General features: G+C 42.8%; 1 protein-coding gene and 1 long non-coding RNA gene across 8 annotated transcripts in view; one reads left to right on the top strand and one right to left on the bottom strand.

Annotated features, from left to right (window-relative positions):
- Window positions 1-27475, bottom strand: part of ME1 (malic enzyme 1) — a 309975-nt gene that overhangs the window by 185939 nt on the left and 96561 nt on the right. For all 7 annotated transcript variants that reach the window (XM_053287114.1, XM_053287115.1, XM_053287112.1 and 4 more), the window contains one exon: window positions 9624-9757. In XM_053287114.1, the coding sequence (XP_053143089.1) occupies window positions 9624-9757 (134 nt within the window). The remainder of the gene's footprint in view (window positions 1-9623; window positions 9758-27475) is intronic.
- On the top strand, window positions 302-15492 carry LOC128341063 (uncharacterized). The gene is made up of 4 exons (XR_008314182.1): window positions 302-482; window positions 1384-1427; window positions 9939-10103; window positions 13582-15492. It is a non-coding gene; the product is annotated as an uncharacterized LOC128341063 (long non-coding RNA).

Consider the following 27475-nt stretch of genomic DNA (forward strand, 5'->3'; position numbering starts at 1 on the left):
GTTACAGGACAGATAGAAAAACATCTTATTTATTTATTTATTTGCCACATTTTTATACCGCCCAAAATGCGAGGTCTCTGCCCAAATGACCTGCATAAATGCATAAATGATCTTCAGAAAATGGAACATAACCCTATATTGTACAGAAATTTTAATGCAGATCTAGCAAACCATATTTTGTACATGCCTACCACCTGTGCATATGTATTGGGGATTAAATCCATACAAACATAGAAATCTACCTTATGTCAAGTCAGACCTTTGGTCCATCTAGCTCAGTATTGTTGTCTACACAGACTGGCAGCGGCTTCTCCAAGTCTCTTTCAGCCCTATCTTGAAGATGCCGGGGAAGGAACTTGGGACCTTCTGCATGCAAGCACGCAGGTGCTCTTCCCAGAGCAGCCCCATCCCCTTTGGATGCAGTGTTCACATTTGGTCCCATTCAGTTCAGTGGCACTTCTGAGTAAAGAGAGGATTTCACTGTAGGTAAAGGTTTTGTTTGCTGTCTTCTATCTGTATTTTGTTTTTATTCTCTTCCCCTCACAGTCCAAGGAGCATATTGCCATTTTTTCCTCCTCTTTCATTCTCTCAGTTTCAAACAGAATTGAGATGGTTTGAAAAAGTGATAGTATACGATTGCAAAGATCCACACATACACACCCAAACACTTCAGTGGGCACACTGGGGTGCCCATAATGTTTTGTCTCTATTATACTTCCTCATAAGGCATCAGAAGATGCTCCCTAGGGATCCCAGAAAACTAGGAGTGGATTGTTGACAGTACTGGGGGGCTGCAGTTATAAGGGAGCTCTCCAGTCTCACTGTATATGCAGACGCTTACCATGCAATGCTCTGGATCCTGGCCAGTATGTCGGATAATAAAAATATATAATTGCTGTATATAATTTCAAATTATAAACATCTTATTTGTCAAATGGAAAAATGAAGTTTTTGCATATTGATTCTTTTCAGGTATTTTCAAAGTTGTTTGCCAGATGTACATTATTCTGTGTCCAGAGAATACCTTCACATCCCTCTGCTCCATTTCTGTCTCTTCAGTTCTTGAATTCCATAAGAGTTTTCTTCTCTAAAATAATCAAGCTCATAATCCTTGGTCCTGAATGATATACAGTTTTGCTAGACTGAACCTTTTCGAGATACACATTTCATTTCCATAGGAAAGTGACAGGTGGAGAATGTATTATGCATAACCTAATGGAGCCCATGCCAGACAGCTCAGGCATGCATGGCAGCCAGAGGACTGAAACATAGTCTTTTTCTGAACAGTTGCCCATTTTCTTTTTATTTCTTCATTCTCCAAAGCCAGATGCTTCTATTTAAACCTCAAATTGATCTTTCATTCTTCTATCCATTTATTTGAAGCAACCCTGGACAGCAGATTCTGAAAAAGTGATCTTCTGCAAATGGTATGTGGAAAAGACTGCTGAAAGATCTCTGAGGAAAGACCCTTTAAAGAGCTATATGTATACATGCAGGGGGGTGGAGAAACCCTTGGGGTATTATCCCATATCTTGTCATCAAATATTGCTTGTGCTAAAAATATAACAAAACATTATTTTATTATCATCTTTAGGCCGTGTACACAATCTAAATTACAATTAAAACAATTAAAACACGTTCACAGAATAAAAACAATTAAAAACAATTCACAGAGTGAAACAGTTAAAATAATTTTACAGTATTACAACAATTAAACAGTTTAAAATTAATTTTAATTAAAATCTTGATAAAACAAGTGTCTTAAGGGTGTTTTTAAAAGCAATCAAAGATGGAGAAGCTCTTGTTTTGACAGGGAGTGCATTCCAAAGCTCTGGGGCAGCCACAGAGTAGGCCCAGCCCCGACTCGCCACCAGATAATCCAGCGGCAACTGCAAGCAGCCCTCCCCACAATCTTCCCACATGTCCACAATTTAAATGATTTACAATTCTGGAACTGAGAAACTATAATTCTTTATTAGTAAAGTGAGAGCCCTGTATGCAGAATTGGCAGACAGAAAAATTGAGTGAAAGGCCAGACTAAAAGGGGTATCTTGCATACCAAGGGGGTATGTAGGAAAACTGTGGGTTTAAAGAACACACACACGGCTCCCAAAACCTACCCAAAAAAATGTAGGAACCAGGGGCTGCATGTGTGTGGGCTGCCCTCAAAATGCAGCAAATGTTGGCGGCAGCAATCAGAGTAGAAGCATAAGTTCAAACCAAATGTACAAAGTCTGAAGGGAACCAAGCCAATATGGGCTATGGGTCTTCTTGCCCACTGGCTCTACAGAACCAATAAGCCAGAGGACTCTATGCCAGCAGTAGCTGCTGGGGCAGTTATTGCCTGGGTTCTCTTATCTTCTTACTTCATAAAGCTACAAGGCAAGAAAAGAACCACCACCTGCTGCTACTGCAATTTTTTTAAAATTTGATTTCTATACTGCCCTTCCAAAAATGGCTCAGGGCATTTACATTAAAATAAAAACAAATGAAATCAATTAACAGTTAAAATCAAGAACTATAAAAACAATATAAAAACAATTAACAATTAAAACATTAAAAACAGTTTTAAAACCCTGGAAAACCAGGCCAAACATTTACAGTTAAAAAACCCTGGAAGGCCAGGCCAAACATATAGGTGCTAAGGGCTCTCCTTAAGGCCAGTAATGAACTCAGATTACAGATTTCTGCCAGGTGTGCATTCCACAGCCCAGGAGCAGCTACAGAGAAGGTCTGCCTCTGAGTCTCTACTAGATGTGCTGGAGAAGGTGCTCTCTGAGGTAACCCGGACCTAAGCTTTAAAAGTAATAACCAGCACTTTGTATTTTGCCCAGAAACGTCAGCCAGTGCAAGTGTTTTAAAATAGGCATAATATGGTCTCTCCGGCTTGCACAAGAGACCAATCTGGCTGCCACATTTTGAACTAACTGGTTATCGAACTATGTACAAAGGCAGCCCCACGTAGAGTGCATTGCAATAGTCAAGCCTGGAGGTTACCAGCTGATGTACCACTATTTTGAGGTCATCCTCTAAGCAATGGATGCAGCTGCTGAATCAGTCTTATAGAAAGCACTCCTGGCCATAGCCTCCACCTGAAATACCAGGGTGAAGCCAGGGTCCAGGAGTACTCCCAAGCTGAGTACCTACACCTTCAGGGGAGTGTAACCCCATCCAGCACAGGAAGCTCTAACTCATCCCTCAAATTCCGAGCCCCTACAATGAGTACCTCCATCTTGCTTAGATTCTGTTTCAATTTGTTATCCCTCATCCAGCCCATTACTGCCTGTAGGCAGGCATTTAGGGAATGAATGCCATTTCCTGATGATGAAGATGAAAAGGAGAAGTAGACTTGGGTGTCGTCAGCATACTGATAACACCCAGCACCAAAACTCCTGATGACCTCACCCAGCGGTTCTCATGTAGATATTAAAAAGCACTGGTGACAGAATGGAGCCCTGAAGAACTCCATATAACAGCTCCTGTTTTGTGGAACAACTGTCACCAAGTTCCACCATCTGGAATCTACCCAAGAGATAGGAGTGGAACCACTGCAAAGCAGTGCCCCCTATCCCCAACTCCCCCAAGTGATCCAGAAGGATACCATGGCCGATGGTATCAAATGCTGCAAAGAGATCCAGAGGAACCAGCAGAGTCACACTCCCTCTGTCAGTTCCCTGGTAGAGATCATCCATCAAGCCAACCAAGGCTGTCTCAACCTCATAGCCAGCACTAAAGCCAGTTTGAAATGGGTCTAGATTGGATCAGTTTCAATCTGTGACTCCTGAGGATGTGGACAAGCTGCTTGGGGCGGTGCGACCTACTACTCGTTCTAGCTCTCGGGTAGATTCCAGATGGTGGACTACTATGTATATTCATATACCGTTCTTTAACCAAAGTTCTCAAAGCAGTTTACATAGAAAAATAAATAATACATAAATAGGATGTTCCCTGTTCCCAAAGGGCTCACAATCTAAAAAGGAACATAAGGCAGATACCAGCAACAGCCATTGAGGGGATGCTGTGCTGGGGCTGGTTAGGGTCAGTTACTCTCCCCCTGCTAAATATAAGAGAATCACCACTTTTTAAAAGGTGCATCTTTGCTCAGTTAGCAGATGACAGCCAATCTCTAAGCTGATCTTAAGTGCACATTCTCAGAGTCCTACTTTCACCCCACATAGAACTGGATCCAGAATCAGAAACACTCTAACCCCCAGACCTCGGAAACCTGGTCTGTGGCCTCCAAGGTGCGGGAGGGCCTCCAGATGGCTGCGGGCGGGGGAGCTCATGCAGCCTCCCCACTCCCACCTCGCCGAACCTCCGTTGTTTTTTTAATTTCAGCCGCTGCGCAGCTGAGGAGTGGCTGCCAGAGGGAGTCACATGAGAAGTCCTTCTCTCCTCCCCCTCGGCTTGCGGCAATCTCTCTCAACTGCGCAGGCGCGTCTCGCAGTTAGCAAGAGAAGCTGGGCCTGAACGGACAGGCCCAGCGTTGCTCTGGCCACCGCTGGGCATGGGAGAGAAGGACTGCTTATCTGACCCCAACCCCACCCTCGGCTGTGTGGCGGCTGAAATTAAACAAAATAACAACAGAGGTTCGGCGTGGCCAAATTTTTTCAAATGATTTGGGCAGAGGGCTGATTTTTGGTGATTTGTTGAAGTTCACACATCTTTAAGGTTTTTCCTCACAAGGTATAATGGAGGTTTCAGCAGCCCCATAACTGCACTGGGGGGGGGGGGTTGCTGAGGTGGCCCAGAGCGAGTGGTGGTGTAGGGTGCCAACTACCCCCATGGGTTTCTAACCCATGGGGTACAGGGTTCTGTTGTTTCTGAGGTGTTCTGAGTGTAGATTCTCTGACAGCAAATGAGATTTTCAATACAAACCATGAATCAACTCTCATTTGCTATCAGAGAATCCACACTCAGAACACCTCAGAAATAACAAAACCCTGTACCCCATGGGTTAGAAACACATGGCGGGTGGTTGGCACCCTATGTGCACTACACCACCACTCACTCTGGGCCACCCCAGTACCTCCCAAGTGCAGTTATGGGGCTGCTGAAACCTCCATTATACCTTATGAGGAAAAACCTGAAAGATGTGTAAACTTCAACAAATCACCAAAAATCAGCCCGCTGCCCAAATCCCTTTTAAAAATTCTGGTAGCTTCCATGCCCACCTTGGGCACTATCATCAACCCCACACCGCTCTAGGCCACCCCTTTCCCCCCGACGTGAAGCGATACACCCTCCATTATACTTTATGGGGGGAAAACCTTAAAGACGCGTAAACTTCAATAATTCACCAAAAATCAGCCCTTTGCCCAATCCCTCTGCAATTTGGGTGGTAGCTTCCACCTATTAGGCACTACCACCCCACCCCACTCTTTTGGCCCTGGGACCCATTTTCTTGATCTGAATCGATTCAGATTCGGATTAATTCAGATCCATATTGAATCTGGGTTGATTTGGATGGGTCAGATTCGGACCCAAAAACGAATTGGGGGTGTTTCGATTTGGATTTGAATCGAAACACCGAAAATCCGAATTGCACACCCCTAGTACTTATTGTGCAGGGGTTGGAACCCAGGAGATGATTTTGATCTGCCAGTTCTGGATGGGGTCACACTTCCCCAGAAGGAATAGGTATGCAGTCTGGAGATGCATCTGGACACAAACCTCTCCCTGGTGTCCCAGGTTGAGGCAGTGGCCAGAGCTGCCTTTTATCAGCTTCAGCTGATATGCCAGCTACGTCCGTTTCTTGAGATAAATGACCTCAGAACAGCAGCACATCTGCTGGTCACCTCCAGACTTGATTACTGCAGTGCACTCTATGTGGGGCTGCCTGTATACGTAGTCTGGAAACTGCAGTTGGTCCACAATGTGGCAGCCAGGTTGGTCTCTGGGTCATCTTGGATAGACCATATCACACCTATCTTAAAAGATCTACACTGGTTGCCTATAAGTTTCCAGGCAAAATACAAGGTGTTGGTTATAACCTATAAAACCCTAAACAGCTTGGGCCATAGGTATTTAAGAGAATGTCTTTTTCGCTATTAACCACACCGCCCATTGAGATCATCAGGAGAGATTCATCTGCAGTAGCCACCAGCTCATCTGGTGGCTACTCGGGGACGAGCCTTCTCCATTGCTGCCCTGAGGCTTTGGAATGCGCTCCCTGCTGAAATAAGAGCATACCCATCTCTTACAACTTTTAAAAAGCAGTCAAGACACACTTGTTCACCCAGGCTTTTAATTAGATATTGTTTTAATGGTTTGATGATTTTTATAGTTTTAACGTTGTTCAAAGTTTTAAATTGTTGTAATGTTTTAACCTTTTTATTTGTTGTTTTAATTGTTTTGTTGTAAACTGCCCAGAAACTTGAGATTGGGGTGGTATATAAATATGTTAAATAATAAATAAAATAAATGTTTAATCCAGGTCATTCGCTTTCTTTTTGTGCTACATTGCTTTCAACTATATATTTTTTAAAAAAAATAATAATACTTTATTCAAAGCAATATATAGCAAAATAAAACCAAAATATGATAGCAAATGAAAACCAACAAAACAAGAGAGACAAAGGCAGCAGAATAAAACACCATAAAATCAGCACAAAACATTTCAATTAAAATTTTAGTTTTTAAAAACCATTTACATAGAAGCCAGCCTGAACAAGTGTGGAGGCCAGTCATATTCCCTAGTGTAAGAAATTCCACAGATGCAGTGCCACGGCTGAAAAGGCTATGTCCCTGGTCCCTGCAATGGACCTGCCACAGACCAGAATGCAGAGCAGAGCTTGAGATAATGATCCTTGGGCCCGAGCAGGTACACACAGAATGTGCCATTTCAATGGAAAGTGTCAGGCCAATGGGGGGAAAGGAATTGCCACAAGCCTCGTACATAGAGTAGGACATATCAACACAGAAAGAATACTCTAGCAAAGAAAAGAAGGAAGGGCCCCCGAAATGCACATTTAGCTACTGGGCTTCAGAATCTTAAGAAGGTGCTGGAATGCATGCTTGGATGCACATGCATATGTGCATTCCACTGAAATCAGTACAATGACAAGAAACACCATCATGGTGGGATATGCACCCCTGCACAAGCCACAGCACCTTTCGCAGTTCCATACTTATTACATTTATACGAGCAACATACAAAACACCTCCAGACATACCATTGCAGTCATTTTACAGCATAATTAGGTATTTTGAGAATATAAATAAAATGGTGATTTCCATTTGAGTGGCTAAACATGAACAGTGAACAATTATTAATAGAATTTTCAAAGTTTAGACTTAGCTGCCATATACTTATTGGTTTGGGGAGTGAGGGATTGTACATACAAAATCCCATTCTTGCAGTGGCTTCCACATTCAGAGGGAGATTATCAGCACATTATTTGGGAAATCCCCTCATGTGCAAAGCCTCTCTCTCTTCATGTTGTATTGCTTTAATTCTTGCTCATTTCAAACTCCTCAAACTGTTAAGTGTGCTTTCTGAAAAACTGCATCATCATCACATTGATTGACATAAGGACACTGGTGGTTGTCATGTATTACAAATAAAATTCCTGTATATAGGCCTCATCAGACCAATTTGGAATCTTGGTAATATAAACTGTTTTAGTTTACTTCTGTGTGAGCTCAGGTGTTGTGCTGAACAGCAAAGATGAAAGACTGTCTTTGTAACTGTGGAGAGAGCAAACATTTCCTTTAACTGATCTTGTTCCTCCAAATCATTCATCTTCTACACATAAAGGTAATGGTTAAAAATATGTCAGTTAAATGAAGCCTGAAACACTTAATAGGAGCAGTCACTGTGGCTTCTCTCCCAAGCAAGATGGGAATATGGACTGTGTGCGGTGGGAAAGTTCTGAGAGGAAGGGAAGGATCCAGTGTTCTCTCTAAATTTTTTCATCTGTGAGCGGAATGAGTTTTGTTCTGGGCAGCAATATCAAGGCAGTGTGGGGACACATGCATTCAGAATGAGGCCTTCCTGTTTCAACCTGAGCGGGATCTAAAATTAACTGAGCTGACATCAAAAAATGTGTGAGCATGCACATGCCTTAGAGGGAGCACTGGAGAGGTCTCATATATACCTATTCACTAGTGAATATGTGCCCCATGACTCATGCAGCCATGCTCTAGAGCAGGGATTCTCAACATTGGGTCCCCAGATGTTACTGGACTTCAGCTCCCACAATCCCCAGCCCCAGTGGCCTTTGGTTGGGGGTTATGGGAGGTGAAGTCCAATAACATGTGGGGACCCAACGTTGAGAATCCTTGCTCTAGAGAGCAAGGGCATTTTCCAGATTACACGCTCTAACAGTTTTGTTACGTGTTCATCCACTAAATGCCCCTCCATTTTGCCCATGCTCCAACATTTGTGTCGTTACGATGTCAGCAGGGTACCGCTCATATTTCCCATGCCCTGTTTCGGATTTAATTGTTTCATAATTGCCCTATAACGTGGCAAAAGTGTCACAGGAATATGCAGTGTGGACAGTTATTTTCATAATAATTTTATTTATTATTATTTTGTGGTGGGGGGAAAGGAGAGGGGTGTGCACTGCTTACAGTGGGGGTAGTGGGCAGGAGGCTCCCTACCACCCCTTTCCCTGCCAAAAGCATGTTCCCTCGAACCTTTCTGAAGAAGAAGCCCAATGACTTCTGTGCCATCCCAACTGCAATAGCAATTGTGAGGATTCGTTGATTTTAGAGCCCGTCTCCAATCCATCCATCCATGAAATAATTTTACCAGACTGATTTTGCTCTCTTTCCAGAGGGCTCCTTGGGCGGGGAGACTGCCCTCCCTCCCTTTCGCACCCCATCTTCCCCTTGCAAAGCCGCTACTTTTCTGGAGCCCGTGGCAGTGACAGCCCAGGTTAGGGAAAGCCTGCGACTGCCATTCCCAGAAGAGCCACCGTTCTTGGGGGGAGGGGCACAGGCCTCCTCCCGGGCAGCCCACTCCCCCACCCCGCATCTTCAGTTTGCTCTCCCTCACTGGAGAAGCACTCGCCTCCCCTCTGCCTCCTCCCTCCTTCTCCACATTTTTTTTTTAAATCTTTGTTTGCATTGCGCAAGCCTGCAATGACAAAAGGCACTGTTACGGAACAGTGCTTCCCCCTGCTGGTGGATTTATGCAAGTGCACTGAATTTTTTAAAAATTGCAGTTGCATCATCAGTCTCCCTCTTCCTTCGCAACCCCATTGGCCCAAAATTGGCGGTGGAGGGGGAGTGGATGGAATATGGAAGCTTCCTGCCTGGAAAAACTGTTGCAGTGATGGGCAATATGGACAGGTAAAACCTTGTCACATTGCATATAATACTGCCTAAGAATTGCTGTGCTCACAGTTTCAAACCGCTGCCTCATTCCGTTACACTTTGCAACACTTTAAGCATTGCAAATCTCATAGTCGGGAAATGCCAAGGAGAGAATCTGTGAGCAAGCAGAGAGTGTGAATTTACAGCTGCATGCAAATAGCTCTGGAATCAAAGACAACATAGAAAACGTAGGTTAGAAGGCTACAACATCTTTATTAAACAACAGCTGAACCATAACATCTGGTATATTTTGCCTGAAATCCTAAGTTAAAAAACAAGCAAGACTTTCAGAACTTTACCTGTCCAGGTCAGATGCTTGTCTTTCAAAGTTTCTGAGAACCCTTAAAACTTGGACATCTTGACTAAGAAAGCAAGGAGGAAGTAATCCATGAATATTCAACTTTTGTCTCTCTTCCAAGGTGAAAGCCAGGCCCTGTATTGAAAAAATATGTGTTCAGTGCAAAAAATATTAGCTTTTTAAAATGTTAGCTAAAGAGAACTTCACTGTGCAGCACACACATCTCTAAATACATGCTCCCATGGTATAAAATATGAGTTGATGTCATGCAGGTATTCTTCCAAAATATATATGTTATTTCTTCCTCTTAATATAGGAAATTGTTCATCCAAACTTGTTGGAATTCATCATTCTGCAAAATAAATATGCCAACATAATATAACCCTGAAGTACATTTACTGCTAAATGGAAGTTCTAGCATGACAAGAGAACTGTTGAAAAACTGCGAGAACTAGCTGAACCCGCACAGAGCATCTATGAGGTAGTTTACTTACTTTTAGGGGTTTAGTTGGGAGAATTTGATTGGTTGGTTGTTTCTTCTACACTCGCCCCACCTCCTGCCCATCTCTCTTCCTGCCCTCCCTTCCCCCCCACCTCCTGCCCCAGTCTCTCTTCCTGCCCTGCCTCCACACCTCCTTCCCCAGTCCCTCTTGCCGCCTTCCCTCCCCCCTCCTGCCCCCCTCCCCCCTCCTGCCCCAGTCCCTCTTCCTGCCCTCCCTCCCCCGCCTCCTTCCCCAGTCTCTCTTCCTGCCTTCCCTCCTCCATCTCCTTCCCCAGTCTCTCTTCCTGCCCCCCTCCCCTTGCCTCCTTCCCCAGTCTCTCTTCCTGCCCTCCCTCCCCCCACCTCCTTCCCCAGTCTCTCTTCCTGCTCTCCCTCCCAGCCTCCTTCCCCAGTCTCTCTTCCTGCCCTCCCTCCCCTGCCTCCTTCCCCAGTCTCTCTTCCTGCCCTCCCCCACCTCCTTCCCCAGTCTCTCTTCCTGCCCCCTCACCCTGCCTCCTTCCCCAGTCTCTCTTCCCGCCCTCCCTCCCCCGCCTCCTGCCCCAGTCTCTCTTCCCACCCTCCCTCCCCCATCTCCTGCCCCCCTTTCCTGCCTCTTGCCCCAGTCTCTCTCTTCCTGCTTTCCCTCTGCCCACCTCATTCCCCAGTTTCTCTTCCTGCCCTCCCTCCCCTACCTCCTGCTCCAGTCTTGCTTCTTGCCCTCCCTCCCCGTTCCTCTCCCGACCTGGCATCCACCGCCAGCCACCCACACACTTCCCTAAGCAGCCAGCTGCCTTGCTGCTGGCTTCCCCAAACGGTCCACTGCTCTCGAGTCACGAGTGGTGCCGAGTGCCGACTGCTGCCCAGCCAGGCTGCTGCCAAGCCTCCGCGGCTCAGCCAATCAGCTGTGTGCCGGGATGCATTCTCCACATCACAACGGGCATATCTACAAGTATTAAATATACAGATGCTTCTGCAGTCTAGCAATAATTATTACAAGTATGGACCCACAAAAAAATGTTGTAGAATATCCCTGATGTGCATGTGTTACTGGAGCCTGTGGCTGAGAATGGTGGGGGAAAAAACATGTTTTAGCAACACAGATAGGAGTCCCTGCTTAGGTCTTCCTTCATATGCACATTTAAATTTTTTCTGTTTTCTGGGGAGGTGTATTGCAGGGGGACTGGTGCTCCATTCCAGCTCCTTTTCATCCATGCCTAAAGTTTCAATAGTAAATGGCTGGTGAGAGGTCAATTTAATGTTTTCATCAATATTTGCTGAGATTGTAGGTAAGGAAAGAGATTGTAGAATGGGTTGTATCTTATGGTATATGCTGTTTGTTTATTGTGATGGGGTGTGTGTGTGTGTGCGTGCGCGTGGGCATGCATCCAAACCAACAATAAATAACAGATTAATTCCGCAGCTTCAGTTCTGGGATATTATTCAAGCTGAGAAATTTCCTGCTCTTTTTGTTCAAGCTTTCTTTTCCTTCTCCTCACCACTGAGTTCCATTAGCTCCACCCACTTGGCTGTCTGTTAAGTACCCTCTGAGTCCACAAAGATTCCACTCCACTGAGTCCCCCATTCAGGTCCCCCCCCCGTTCAGATTTTTATGAATATCTGTGGGTCACTTGAGTCTGCCAGTATATCTCTCTCACCCACAAGTGCTCCAGCTGAGCAGTCATAAGGATCATAACATTTCTAGTCTTTTGAAAACAGATATAAAATTTTAGCTCCAGCTGCGTAGGAACACAGCTTATTTACAAAGGACTACCAAGGTTTTCTGGTGGATTACATTATATTAGCAGACACAGTTCTGGGTAAGTTACCAACATAAGCAGCACAGAACACCTACCCTGACATTTACCCAGATAAATTTATAGTATGCATGTGTAACTGACATTTGAATGGATGCTACTGAAACGGCCCCAATTTAGCACAGAAAATTGAAGATTTTATCAAAGTAAAGTCCGCATATGCAACATTCACTCTACTTCTTAAGCACAAGCAATAACCAAATATAGAGGGTGATATGTTGTATTCTATTGGGGTGAAGGTGTGCAATCTTTTGAGTTATACAGAAGAATTTCTGTGCAACTGGATTAAAAATTGGACAGTTTGCATCAACACTAAATGTGAATAAATGTGAAACAGTGAAATAGTATGAAAAATGTAGCTATTCGATATTTAACAAGTTTTGAAAACCCCCAAAGAGCATTTGATTTCTTTTTAGAAAGCATATTTTTCACTCACAGCATTACAAAAGTTCACACCATTACAAAAGTGTTATTAATTTTATCTCACAGGTGAACACATTTTCCACATATCACTAGAGTTCATATGTGAAGTATTCATTGCCTTTAGCAAGCCCCACAAAAAGTTTTAACTCCCCTTATTGTATATGGAACTAAAACACCTTCTTGCTTGGCCTACACATTCTTCATTTTCACACCTTCACATTTTTTATGAGTACGGTGAATTTCACATCATCAGACATTTAATTCCTTTTTCTTCTGAGAGAGCGTGTGTGTGTTCATCTTCTCTTAAAATATATATATATATTGATGGATGGCTAAACTACTATTGGTTTCCTGGTTACTCTACTGGTAGTAATTATATTTCTTTAAAATTTTATACTCCGCCTTTCTTTACAGACTCAAGGAAGCTAACAAAAACTAAAAGAAAACAATATACACAATAAAGATTAGAAATAGAAACAGCAAACAACATTAAAGCAGCATAAAAACCAAAGAGAGAGAGAGAGAGAGGACATAAACACAGAAAAACATAAATACAAGAAACAGAGAAAAAGAAACAATAAACCTTTAAAAAAAAAAAAAACCAACCCCAGAGGGTATTGGGGAAGGTCTCTGGAAACAAAATCTCATTCAAATTCTTTTTTAAAATTGCCAGGGAAGGTGGCAGGGAAGTCCAAAGACAGGGGGCTGTCACCAAGAAGGCTCACATGTTCTTGCCAAGTGAACTTCAGAAGGTGGTGGGAGGCACAAGTGAGTTAAAGGAACTTTTAGAACAGGCAGATTCAAGCAGAAGACAATGTTCTTTCAGGGACCTTTGCTCTAAGCTGTAGAAGGTTTTAAAAGTCTAAACCAACACCTTCGATAGTGGGGATCAGATATCCCTGCTGCCACCACTCAGGCCTGTTTTAAAATGATCTGACCAAAATCACATTTCTCCCTCTAATCTGCTGCTTTGTAGAGTGGTATATAACTTCTGGTGGTGTGGGAGAGGGAATAAAATGGTTTTGCACCTCGTTCACACTGAAATAACTGGTTTTATTTAACTTAAGCTTATTTAGTTATTGTTGCACAAGTTCTTAAAGAACATGGTTTCAAGTATTAACAGTAAATAAGCGTAGTGGTTTCAGGGTTTATACATAAGCATGTGACATAATTTACAGCAATGCTGATGTTTTAAAGATAATAAATAGTTGATTCCTTCCTTATGTTTTTTTTCCTTTCAGGGTCAGGGTGCCTTGCTTGGTTACTTTGTTTCCAACATGTCCCCTGTGTCATGCCCTTGAGCTCCGACAGCGAGGAGGAAGGGGAGGCTGCCAGCTTTCCGGCTGAGTCAGGAGTATCTGAGGGGCAGAGCCCGACTGTCAGCGTTCCTGAGACAGCTGTGATAGATCCAGCTGATGGTTTAGAACAGGCACAGCAGCCTGAGTCAGCAGAAAGTGTGAGAGACCAATCGGAGGGAGAACTAGGCATTGAAACACCGTTGACACCACAACAACGCAGGTGTTCAAAACGCAGGACGCAATTAGAAGCTGTTAGGAGGAGCAAACGTCTATCGCTGAGGGCTGACAAGCCGTAAATTCCTACCAGCTGGGAGCTCTTGGCTTGCTCCATAAATTACAGCACCAGACTCCTACTCATTGCTGAGATTCAACGCACGTCATTGAACGCAGCCAAGTCGTGAACGTCCCTGGCTGTGGGCCAGACCTTGACACCCTGCACCAGGACTCTCAGGTGTTTCCTTGAATAGGCAATGGGCTTTCCAAGTCTAGAGAGCATATTTATCCCTACCTCTACCTAAGCCCCCACGTCACTCTTCATTTGAGAAGCCCTGGTCCTTTTAGTACTCCTCTAGTCCCCAAGCCTCCAGCTAACCCTCTCTCAACCTTCTTAACTGCCAACCAACTATCAACTAACTACTAACTGGGCCCCGCTCTCTCTCCCCAGCCTGAGGGTGGGGAGAAAGCAGCGGCAGCAGTGGGGAAGAAAACAGGGGGAGTGCCGAAAGGGAGGGGGAAGAACTAGAGGTGCAGATGCTCTGCACCCGGGCCAGACAGCTATCTTATATTTTACATCTTTCTATAACCAAAAAAATTAAAACATATATAAATAACATCCTTAACAACCAGTATTGGACAATACAAAATGTCACCAGGTTGTTATTCACACATGGCTTCATGCTGCGGGGTAAATGTTGAGCAAAGCCACATCAAATCACACTTGTGGCATTGAGGAAAGCAGCCCCTCCCCTCTGCTCTTGGTTTTGTTTTTTTTACAAGTTCACATGGCATGCCTCTGTGTTTTCCTTCAAGCCAATGGGGGGTGCATTTCAAACATTTCAAACATCTGCATTTCAAATGCAGTATCTCTCTTATGTTAATGATTCTATGTCAGTACCTCTCCCTATTTGCTGCAGAGTTTTCAGAAAAAGTAACTTAAAAAACAGTATTTTAAAAATGTGGAAATACCTCGACATGAGCTAGAATTCACAAGAGAAAGCCTGACTTGTGTGTGGAGTGGGTCTAAAGATCTTGAAGGGACTTCAGGGTAAATTTGGGTAGTGTGTGAACTCACACTCTCTCCCCTGAAGGAGATTCAGGGTAGAAACCCTGTCTGTAAAGCCTCCAGGACAACTGCCATTTTAAGACTGAATGGTACCACAACCTCTGCTAACGATCTGTTAACTTTCCTCGCAGCAACATGGTCCCACCACCAGGCAGCTAAAATCAGCCAGAAGGGCAAAGGTCAAATAAGAATATGGACAAATTCAGTGATCCAAGGATCCTATCCAGACTGAACATGCTGAAAAGATGCACAGTTAACTTACTGTTTTTCTTCTGAGAGAGAGCTTGGGTTCTCTTTTTAAGAACTGATGCATAAGAAACTGACCAACATGTGGACATTGTGCATTCTAAGCCACCTACACTGTATACAAGTGAGAATTTTTTTTTTTAGCTCAACAAAACATATTTGTGAATTTGTGTTGATAAACAAATATGGATTATTCAACTATTATCCAACTATTCAAAGACTCTACAGTATTAATTTACATTATGTAACACTAGGAATCTGCAAGTCTAAACTACACAAAATCGCTTACAAACATAACATGATTAAAGTGTTATCCACAGCCACAAGTTAATTGGTCTTCTTTTATGAGATACCATTTCCTAAGTGCAATATTATTCCGACATTCAAAACAATCAGGTTTTTCTATGAGTGATGGTTGGTTAAGGTTGAAAACGAGAAAAAGAGGAAGATATAGCTGAACTGATATTTTAAAAAACCCCGATAGTTTTTTGAAGAGTAAAGTATTAATTCCACTGAACTTGGATTTCACAGACAAAACATCTATTATATCTAGAAAAAGAAACTTTTCACACCCCATATCAATGTTCTTCTTCTTCATGCATCTTTAGAAAAATAATTTAAATGAGCATAAAAATAAATGTCCTTGATTTCTTTTTGTTATCTGTGGGAGAATGTGGTATAAGGAATAGATCTACAAGATCTGAAGAAAGCAAAATCAGCACTGAAAGTATCTTCTTTAAGCTGTTTTATATATGAGAAATGACTTGAATAGCAAGCCAGAGGTTGCCAGTTCAAATCCCCGTTTCTATGGGAAACACCTATATTGGGCAGCAGCGATATAGGAAGATGCTGAAAGGCATCATCTCATACTACACGGGAGATGGCAATCCCCCTCCTGTATTCTACCAAAGAAAAACCAAAGGCCTCTGTGGTCGCCAGGAGTCGACATCGACTTGACGACACACTTTACCTTTAGAATCAATGTTTGCTTACACAGTATCAGCTTATAAAACAACAAGTTGTTCTAGTAAGAACTAATCAGCCTACTTTCACTGTCTCTACAACTGGACTAAATTTGGTTCAAATCAAGGTTCACAAGGTAGATCTCTTACATCTCAAATGTTCATGCATCCACCAACTTGGATCAGGGTGGATGACATTATTACAAACTATACCATTGAGGTGTCACTCACTACAACTGTATCAAATTTGGTTCAAATGGGTTAGACAGTCCTCAAATTAGTGCACTTGCACCTCAAAGGTGCACACATCCACCATCTTGGATCAAGGTGGATGACATCATCACAAACTACACCATTGGGACATCTTTATGTGTCCATACAGTTGTAGCAAATTTGGTTCAAATCAGACTGTCCACAAGTTATTACACTTGTGCCTCAAAGGTTTACATGTTCGCCATCTTGAATTGGGTTGGATGACATTGTCACAATCTATGCCGCTGAGGTGTCCCTACAGCTGTAGCAGATTTGGTTCAAATCGGTTAAGCAGTTCACAAGTTAGCCCACTTGCACCTCCAAAGTTTACACGCCCACCATCTTGGATTGGGGTGGATGACATCATCACAAACTACGTCGTTGAGGTGTCGCTGTGACTCACTGTCATCTTGGATTGGGGTGGATGGCATCATCACAAACTATGCCGTTGAGGTGTCCCTGTGTGTCACTCACTGCAACTGTATGCAATTTGGTTTAAATCAATTAGTCCACAAATTAGCCTGCTTGTGCCTTGGATGTTCACATGGCCACCATCTTGAATTGGAGTGGATTATATCATCACACACCACACCATTTGGGCATCCCTATGTGTCCCTACAGCTGTATCAAATTTGGTTCAAATTGGTTAAGCGGTTCACAGGTTAGCCCAGTTGCGCCTCAAAAGTTTCTGTGTCCATCATCTTGGAACGAGGTCGATCACATAATCACAAACTATGCTGTTGAGTGCCCCTATGTGTCTCTACAACTGTACCCAATTTGATTCATATTGGTCCAGGAGTTGTGAAGTTGATAGTAGGGAATATACGGACGCACACACAGAATGCCGGGTGATCTCATAAATCTAATGGAAAGTAGGCTAAAAAGGTAACACTTTAAATGGAAAAGTTGTGCATTAAATTTTACATTATATTATTTTGCACTTTCTTGTATGAACAACATTCATATATTGGACAAATAGTACAGGAGAGGATAAAATATGCTTTTATAATAATATGATGTGGAAGAACAGCCTTCACTTTTCAAACTGCTTACTATGCTTGGATTTGCTACACTACCACAGTGCTCAGATTAAAGTGGGAAAAGTGAATAGCTTGTAGTATATCTGAGAAGAGAAGTGAAGAGGCATGACATTAAGACAAGCAGGAGAAACCTAACATTTCAGAGTACTAAATGTTTTGACTAAAAAGATACAGTGAAAAATAATTTTGGTTCTACATAATGTAATTTGTGTACGATTACTCAAACATAATGATTTTCAACTGATAGGTCAAGGGAAAGTATTCCTTTAATTTCATTCTGATCTGAAGGAACTATGCAGTTTTCAACCAAAAAAACCCTATTCTACACAAAGGGGTCTTACTAACCAGCTGTAATTGACACAAAGTATATTACTGCTTAAAGCAACCTAATGGTGCAGCGGGGAAATGCTTGACTAACAAGCAGAAGGTTGCTGGTTCACATACCCGCTGGTACTATATCGGGCAGAAGTAATATAGGAAGATGCTGAAAGGCATCATTGCATACTGCGCGGGAGGAGGCAATGGTAAACCCTTCCTGTATCCTACCAAAAGAAAACCACAGGGTTCTGTGGGCACCAGGAGTCGAAATAGACTTGAAGGCACACTTTACCCTTACTTTATATTACTGCTTAACTCAGGACAAGAAGGGAAAGAGAGAGACTATAGGTTCTTAGAGAGGCTGTAGTTGCAATCAGGAAGTTTCTGTCCCCCTCTAATGTAATACTAGATATGCAAAATATTGGCAAGCCTTAATGACCCACAGTCATGAAATTCTTTTGGCCTATAAAAAATAAAAAAATAAAAAATATAAAGCTTAGTATAATCTTCATACTAACCACAATAATGTTGTAACTGTCATGTACATACTTTCCAACCCGTTAAATTATATTATGAGTTTTATTATGACCCACATACTTGACAAAAGAGCACCAGTGATAAGGAACTGTGTAATTAGGATGAAATGATAGTTACTCTACCAGGATGTCACAAAACAAGTTACTATGCAGCCTTTACAGTGATGTTATGTCAGTGCCACAAGGAAAGCCAACCAGTACAATGTTCAGGTCAGAGCACCAACCATTGTCCAATAGCATCAACCTATTATACAGGCAGAAGGAGGGAAACAGCAAGCATCCAAGACTAGGTTTTCCCCCAGGTTTTATTAAATATTAGAAATAGGAGGTCATCTTAAATTCAGAGTCCTGTTCCTTTTCAGTAAATGCAGATATAATCTGTATTTAACTTCTACTTTTTAAGGGGTTGTCTTAAATTCAGGGCTGTCTTCAATTCGGGTAAATATAGTAACACGAGAATGGAGCTTTTTTGAGTTTTGAAAAAATGAGTTTTTTGCATCCGTCTTCATGGCAGAGGATACTGAGCATATACCTGTTCCTGAACCAGGCTTTTTAGGAATGAAGGCTAAAGAACTGAGTCAGATAGAAGTGACAAGAGATGACAAAAACTAACAAATCACCAGGGCCAGATGGCATCCATCCAAGAGTCCTCAAAGAACTCAAAGAAATTGCCAACCTCCTTGTATCCCTGAAATCGGGCTCTGTACCAGAGGACTGGAGAGTAGCAAATGTAACAGCGATTTTTTAAAAGGGATCCAGGGGCATGACAGGCCAGTTAGCTTAACATCAGTTCCAGGAAAATTGATGGAAAGCATCCTCAAGGATAAAATTGTAAAGCACATAAAAGAACAGGTCCTGCTGGGAGTGAATCAGCATGGCTTCCGCAAAGGTAAATCTTGCCTCACCAACCTTTTGGAGTTCTTTGAGAGTATCAGCAATTGTGTGGATCAAGGTGATCCAGTTGACATAGTATACCTGGACTTCCAAAAAGCTTTTGACAAAGTTCCTCTAAGACTCCTGAGGAAACTTAGCAGTCATGGGATAAGGGGACAAGTACATGTGTGGATTGCTAACTGGTTAAAAGACAGGAAAAAGAGGCTAGGGATAAATGGAGAGTTTTCACAATGGAGAGAAGAAGTGGGGTCCCCCAGGGATCTGTAGTGGGACTGGTGCTTTTTAATTTATTCATAAATGATCCAGAAGCAGGGGTAAGCAGCGAGGTGGCCAAATTTGCAGATGATACCAAACTCTTCCAGGTAGAAAACCAAAATGGATTGTGAAATCCAAAACGGATTGTGAGGAGCTCCAAAGGGATCTCTCCAAACTGGGGGAGTGAGCGACAAAGTGGCAAATGCAGTTCAATGTTGACAAGTGTAAGGTGATGCACATTGGGACGAAAAACCCTAACTTCAAGTATACGCTGATGGGATCTGAGCTGTCGGTGACTGACCAGGAGAGGGATCTTGGGGTCATGGTGGATACCTTGTTGAAAGTGTCGACTCAATGTGTGGCAGCTGTGAAAAAGGCCAGTTCCATGCTAGGGATCATTAGGAAGGGGGTTGAAAATAAAACGGCTATTATAATAATGCTCTTATACAAAACTATGGTGCGACCACACTTGGAGTACTGCATACAATTCTGGTCACCACATCTTAAAGAGGACATTGTTGAACTGGAAAAGGTGCAGAAGAGGGCAACCAAGATGATCAGGGACCTACAGAACCTTTCTTATGAGGCAAGATTACAACACCTGGAGCTTTTTAGTTTAGAAAAAAAGACGACTGAAGGGAGACATGATAGAAGTCTATAAAGTCATGCATGGTGTGGAGGAAGTGGATAGAGAGAAATTCTTCTCCCGCTCACACAACACTAGAACCAGGGATCATCCCATGAAATTGATTTCTGGGAAATCTAGGACCAACAAACGGAAGTACTTTTTCACACAACGCATAATCCACTTGAGAAATTCTCTGCCATAAGATGTGGTGACGGCCAACAACCTGGATGGCTTTTAAGAAGGGTTTGGATAACTTCATGGAGGAGAGGTCTATCAATGGCTACTAGTCGGAAAGCTGTGGGCCACCTCCAGCCTCAAAGGCAGGATGCCTCAGAGTACTAGTTGCAGGGGAGTAACAGCAGGAGAGAGGGCATGCCCTCAACTCCTGCCTGTGGCTTCCGGCGGCATCTAGTGGGCCACTGTGTGAAACAGGATGCTGGACTAGATTGACCTTGGGCCTGATCCAGCAGGGCTGTTCTTATGTTCTTATGAGCTGTAAAGTATCTTAACAGTATTTTTTGGAAAGTAGAATGGAAATATTTAACTTACCACAAATCTTTCTCCATCTAGCATTCTTTATTATGAGTCAATCATTACTTCAGGAGTGGGAATGCAGCTATTTTCAACATAAATAGTTTTTTTTTAAAAAAAGAAGAAAACAAGACTTGGATTTTTATGAATGTTAATTTCCAAACCACTTTTCAGTCAGAAAAGATGATACAGAAAGATCAAAGTTAGGCTAAAAATGTCTCTTTATTCTATAAATTGTCTATTCATAGGATTGCAGACATACAAGTTAACAAAAGCCTTGACTCTGCCAGCAGTTGTTACTTGTGCACATCAAGTACAACACAAATAAACTACATAGCTGTAGCAGTGGTCATCTGTTGCAACAGGTATTGTAGCACCATAAAGACAAACAGATGTATTGTGACATGATCCCCCTTTGCCAGAAATACTCTGGCATGAAATACTGGCAGATACATTAAAATAATGTATTAATTTATATTCCACCTTTCTGTACAGGAGTGCACTCAAGGAAGTTTATAAAGTGACAATATAAACTGATTGCACAGTGTGCATTACAGAAACAGATAAGTGAAGTCACTTTAAAAGATCTAGAAAGCTTACCTAAACAGTTGCCCAGAATTACTAGATAGGGAAATATAAAAATGTAATTAAAAAATAAATAACATTGTTTCACTACCCTTCGGAAAGCAGCCAGAAAATGGGGGGAGAGATGTACTTTTTTAGAAAAAGCATTCTATAGCTTCACAGCTGAGATGGTTCTATCCTTGTAGATACTACCTATATCGTGGATAGAGGGAGAACATGGAGGGCAGCCTCTTCAGAGAAGTGAAGGTCATGGGGAGAAATGTGTGGTGGAAATTTTTCCCATTCTTTATTTTAGTGTGGAAACTTTCACATCTCTAACATTTCTCCTTGGCTACTTGAAAACTTTAGAGAAGGAAAATTAATATAGTGGAGGTGTTTCTTTACTGTCAAATAACATGCCAAATCAAATCACAATCTATTTTGGGCATCAGAGAAACGTGAATAATAATTGTAGGGGGAAAATAGGGTAAAGTATATGTAAATGAGGGGAAATTTGCTTGGGAAAATATTCTAGTAAAGTTTTGAATTCAAAATTTTCTCAAAAACCCACACTTTCTGGTCAGGGACAGATTCATAAAGAACACGACAATTCCATATATGTATGGGTACAAAGAAATACACTGGTACCTTTTCCTCCCTGGGCATAGATATGTATTTTAAATATAAATACAAATAATCTGCCAAGGACCATCTCATGAAGTGTGCTCAAATCAGTGAAAGATTTTGCCATAATAAAACTCTTAGCCTTAAAAGTGCTGCCACAAAACTTTGTTGTTTTAACTACAACAGTGTGATACATCATGTATCCATGAGGATACAGAGCTGGCCCTACCATGAAGCAGAGTGAAGCAGGTCACTTCAGGCAGCAGACCTGATAAATTGAGGCCTCAGGTATAGTCTTTTGGGGACAATATGCAGATTGCACTGAAATCTGGCATCAGGGCCAGTTCCCAGGAGTGGTACAGCCCGCCTCCAGTAAGGCCCCAAAACGACTTAAATCATGGAGACATGCTTTTAGCACCAAGCCAGCTGATTATTTTCAAGCCCTAATAACGTCCAAATATCATAGAACAGGCTTCCCCAACCTGCGGCCCTCCAGATGTTGCCGAACGACAATTCCCATCATCCCCAGCTACAACTTGTTGTGGCTGGGAATTGTCGTTCGGCAACATCTGGAGGGCCGCAGGTTGGGGAAGCCTGTCGTAGAGCATTTGCACTGGCTTGCTTTGATGTATTGCCTTCAGCAGTTTTATATGGTAGGTATGGTGGGTTTCCTTATTCTGTTTGTTTGTTTTTGTTTATTTCGGCCCAAGGCCAGCATACCTTATTCTGAACATTACTGTCCATGTAGTACACAGGCCATAGAAGATGTGGGTCATGTTTTATTATACTGTAATTTTTATAGGGATTTGCATGAATGATTCATTTTACCCCTGATTAAGGACCTACCAGGCAGAGGAGATGAAGCATATATTTTATTTCTCTTAGCAGACCATCAAGCCCATATTACTCATAACGTGGCTAGGTTTTGTGTAATAGCAATGAATATATGATGGCATCTAATGAGTAATCTACTGGAGTAATCTACTATACTACTGTATATTCATAAAGTTATTGTTGCTATATTATTGTATGGACCTGATTTTGTGATCCCCCTTCTTGCTTCTGTACTGGTCAAAGACTGTAATAAAGTTTATCTATCTATCTACAGCCCGCCTGCTCCCTGCCCCCAAAGGCATGAAGAGGAAGGAAGTCAAAATGGCACCTTACTACTTTTCCTCTTCCATTGCTATCAGAAAGAGAAGGAAAGGAGAGAGATTTGAAATGAAAGAATTGTGGATGTAATTTTCATATGGGAAAAAATAGAAAGGAGAAAGGAATCTGTTGCTTCACTTTAAGTAGCAAAATATCATCAGCCAGGACTATGAGATCTCCAAATATGTAGGAACTTCAGGGGATATGAATCTTGGGGCTTGTACAAATAAGTTTTTCTTTCCTTTTTGAAAAATGCAGGGAGAGGTACCCATACTTCTATTGTCACCAAGTCTTGCTGCACTGGAAAACCTGGAGGTGTATGCTCTGGGGTTAGAGGGTATCAAGTTTGCCAGAAATCATGATTTGCTATTTGAATGCTGTCAAAACTGGTTTACTGAGCAATCAAGGGCAATCTCAAGGGAAGACATCTGCATTTCCAATCATCAATGCTCCTCTTTGATCTTCTTCAAAAATTAAATTGTCTGTACAAGCCCTTAGTGAGATCTGTATATTGTCCCAAAAAGACTATACCCAAGACCTCAATTTATCAAAGTTAATTCACCAAGAGTACTTTGAAATAAGTTTGAATTTAAAATACCAACAGATTACTTTCAATATAGAGTTGACTAGCTAGGGTTAAAAAGATAGTATTCAGATAGTACATGAAATATTTACTAAAAGACAAATCTGCTGTTGCTGAGATGCACTTAGACAGCAAAATGTTACAGACTATGGAAACTATGCAATATTTTCCAACAGCAATACCAAAAGAAAGCATTTAACTTCTCGCCCCCCAAAACATATCAGCATATGAACACAATTCCAAGACATCTTTATTACACGTGTTACAAATACATGTTTTTCAAATTGCAGATAATCTTTAAAAATGACTAGTAAAGTCAGGTTGCTTACCTGTAACAGTAGTTCTTGTAGTGGTCCATTGTCCTTCACACTTTGGATGTCTGGGCCTGCGTAGACAGGTCCTCGGAACCTTCTAGAGCTGTAAGAGATAAGCTTTTTGGCAGTAGCCCCATCCCCTTGATGACACACTTATAGCCCCTCAAAGATTACCTCCCTGAGTCCTTGACTGCCACGATCATACATAACAGATAGGTGAACGCTACAGCAGGGAGGAGGGAGGGTTGTGTGAAGGACAATGGGCCACTACAAGAACTACTGTTACAGGTAAGCAACCTGGCTTTCTTGTTAGTGATCCTATTGTCCTCCACACTTTGGAGATTAGCGAACTATTCACCAGGATGGTGGGAGAAGCAAGCATCTACTGAAGAACTGTGTAGAGGATTGCTGCTCCAAACTGTGAATGGGCTCTTAACCTGGTGTCCAAAGCACAGTGGTGCACCAAGGACAATGGTCCTTTCCACATTGCTGCCCGACAGATGGCATCTCATTGTATTCCATGGAGATAAGCCATAGAAGTCATCACTGCACTTGCAGAATGCTTTCTAATGGAGGGCGGTAGTGGCTTCTTAGCAATTGGGTAGGCTTGTTTGATGGCAGATGTGATCCAGGCTGACAATCTCTGGCAGGAGACTTGTTTTCCTTTGTTTCTCCCAACATAGCAGACGAACAAGAAGTGGACTAATGGAATGGTAGAGTACAATGAAGATAAAAGGGCAATGCATGTTTCACATCCAGGGTATGCCACACATGTTCTTCATCTGAAGACAGAGAGGTGAAGAAGACCAGAAGGCAGATGACCTAAGAAACAATTTTTTAAAATCTATTTTCTCCCCCTTATATGGTATTGAGATACCACTTTAGGTAAGTATTGAATGTCCAGCCTGAATAGGACCTTATTCTGTTGGAAGGATTTGAAGGGTGGTGGTAGGGGGTCCTAAGAGCCCTGAGCAATGATACTCAAAGGGCAGAAGTAATTGCTAAGAGGAATGTTTTAATGGCCAAGTATTTCAGCGGGCATGTAGCCATTGGCTTGAATGGTTTTAGCATGAGCATAGAGAGAACCAGCTTGAGATCCCATGGAGGGGCTAATCTTGGAGCTGGGGGATACAAGCAGAGAAGTCCCTTAAAAAAATTTTCTAAGAGGGTCCAATGAGAAAATATGTACATGAGGAGTGTGGACTGCAACGGCAGCAAGATGAACTTTAAATGACAGAACATCAAGATTTAACTTTTTTTTAAAGTAACAGGTATGAAAGAAGTCCAATGTGGCCTCTTTGGGGTTTACCCCTTTGAAGGCCACAAAAATGGTAAACTATGTCCATTTTGCCCTGTAAGAGCATTGCGTCAAAGGTTTCCTGGCAGCGGAGATGACACCTTGGACCTCCTGGTCTCAGATCACTGGCCGGTGATCCTCCAGGCTGTGAAATGAAGTCTCTTCACGTCTGGATGCAGTACTGATTCTTGATCTCTGGCAAGATAGGTTGGATGGCTGGTTAGAGGCAGATGCCTGACCTTTGGCCATGGCTAGCAGAGTGGAGAACCAGGCTTGTTAAGGCCACCAGGGAGTGATGAAGATGCAATCTGCTGCTTCCTCTCAGATCTTCTGTAGAACTGTTGGTATGAGTGGTAATGGAGGAAACATCTATATCAGTTCCTTGCTCCAAGATGGAAGCACATCTCCCAAGGAGTCGCGTCCTTGGCCCGCTCAGCTGCAGAACTATGTGTATTGTTTTCCTCGGTGGCAAAAAATGTCTATGTGTGGATGATCCCATCTGTTGAAGAGGCCTTGCACCATTGAGTGGTCCAATGTCCATTTATGGGATGTGTTTGTTGTGTCTGACTCAAGGAGTCTGCCCATATATTTCCCTTTCTTGCAATGTGTATTGCAGAAGACCAGATCTGATGATGGAGGCACCACATCCAGATACTGATGGCTAAGTGTGACAATGCAGAAAAGTGTGTTCCTCCCTCTTGGTTCAGATATGACATCATGATCACATTGTCTGTCATAGCCTACACTGAATAGCCTGTTAGCAGTGGCCGCCTCATCTGAAGATGTGCTAGAGATAGGATACTGGTAGTGGATGCCATGAACCCCAGCATCTCTTGTATGGACTGCACTGGATGAGTGTGTGATGTTAAGATCTTGTGGACCATGGCCCTGATATCTGCTATCCTGCAGGAAGGTAAGGATGCAAAAATCTCCTGGGAATCTAGAATGGTGCCCCAAAACTCTATGGTCCTTGAGGGAGCCAATGTTGACGCATAATCCTAGTTCACCTAAAAGGTTCAGTGTGGGATAGATATGTTGATGCAGCCTCTTTGGTTCTGGCCACGAAGGGCCAGTCATCTAAAAAGGGAATAGACAGATGGCCTGTTGGCAGAGGTGTGCCACCACCACCGCTATGCACTGGGAAAGACTCTAGCTGCGGTTGACAGACCAAAGGGCAGGACCGTGTATTGGTAAATTCTCTTCCCAGTACAGAAGCATAGTTACTGTCTGTGGTGCGGCCAAATAGACATATGAAAATAGGCATCTTTAAAGTCTATTGCCACAAACCAGTCATTGTGAAAACAGAAGCTTTACGATCTGGGTGAGAGTGGTCATACGGAACTGACAGGAGAAAATAAAACTGTTGAGGCCGCAAAAATCTAGAATGGGCCTCAGGCCTCCACCTCATTTCGGGATCACAAAGTACCTTGAGTAAAAAACCCTGGCTATGTTGGTGCACACTGCTTGAAAGGCGCCTTTCTTGATAAGGGATTGAACTTTCTGTTGTAGGACAGGGGTAGATGGTGTACAACGTGTTCCCCAACAGGGTGGAAGCATGTGAAACTCTACTGCAAATCCCAGTCAAATTATAGTCATCACCCACGGGTCCATAGTAATTGCCTACCATGCTTCTGAGAAAGGGAGGAATCTTGAGCCATTCATTGTGTCAGGCCCCTTTATCATAGGCTGGCTTGGACTTAGGAGTGGTTTTCTGTGATGGCATAGTTGACTTGCAAAGGGAACTGTAAGGTTAATACCTGTTCCTTCTGAGATCATGACAGTGGAATGGCTAGTTGGATTATCTATGTTGAGAGTGTTAGGTCCAAGGGTATTGCTTAACTGGACTTTTCTGATAAGGCCACGCTTGTCTCCATAGTGCCACTGCTGCCGCCACTGCCCTAGAGCTGGGAGGAGAGCTGGTCTTGTGTTAGCAAGCATGGCCTGTCCCCTTAGCTAAGCAGGGTCTGCCCTAGTTGCATATGAATGGGAGATTACATGTGTGAGCATTGTAAGATTTTCCCCTTAAGGGATGGAGCTGCGCTGGGGAAAGCATCTAGGTTTCCAGTTCCCTCCCTGGCATCTCCAAGATAGGGCTGAGAGAGATTCCTGCCTTCAGCCTTTGAGAAGCCACTTCCAGTCTGTGTAGACAATACTGAGCGAAATGGACCAATTGTCTAACTCAGTATACGGCAGCTTCCTATGATCCTATGAACCGAAGTCTGCCTCGTGGCAGGCAGAGTACAGTTGTTGTTTGGTGGTCTGTAAGACTATAGATAAAAAGGTCATAGCTGCATCCTTTTGGTCCTGTTGAAGCTGTCAGATGAAAGGTTCAAGTTTTTTAAAGAGAAGGTAGGTATAC

Source organism: Hemicordylus capensis, chromosome 1 (genome assembly GCF_027244095.1).
Source record: "Hemicordylus capensis ecotype Gifberg chromosome 1, rHemCap1.1.pri, whole genome shotgun sequence".
NCBI lineage: Eukaryota > Metazoa > Chordata > Lepidosauria > Squamata > Cordylidae > Hemicordylus > Hemicordylus capensis.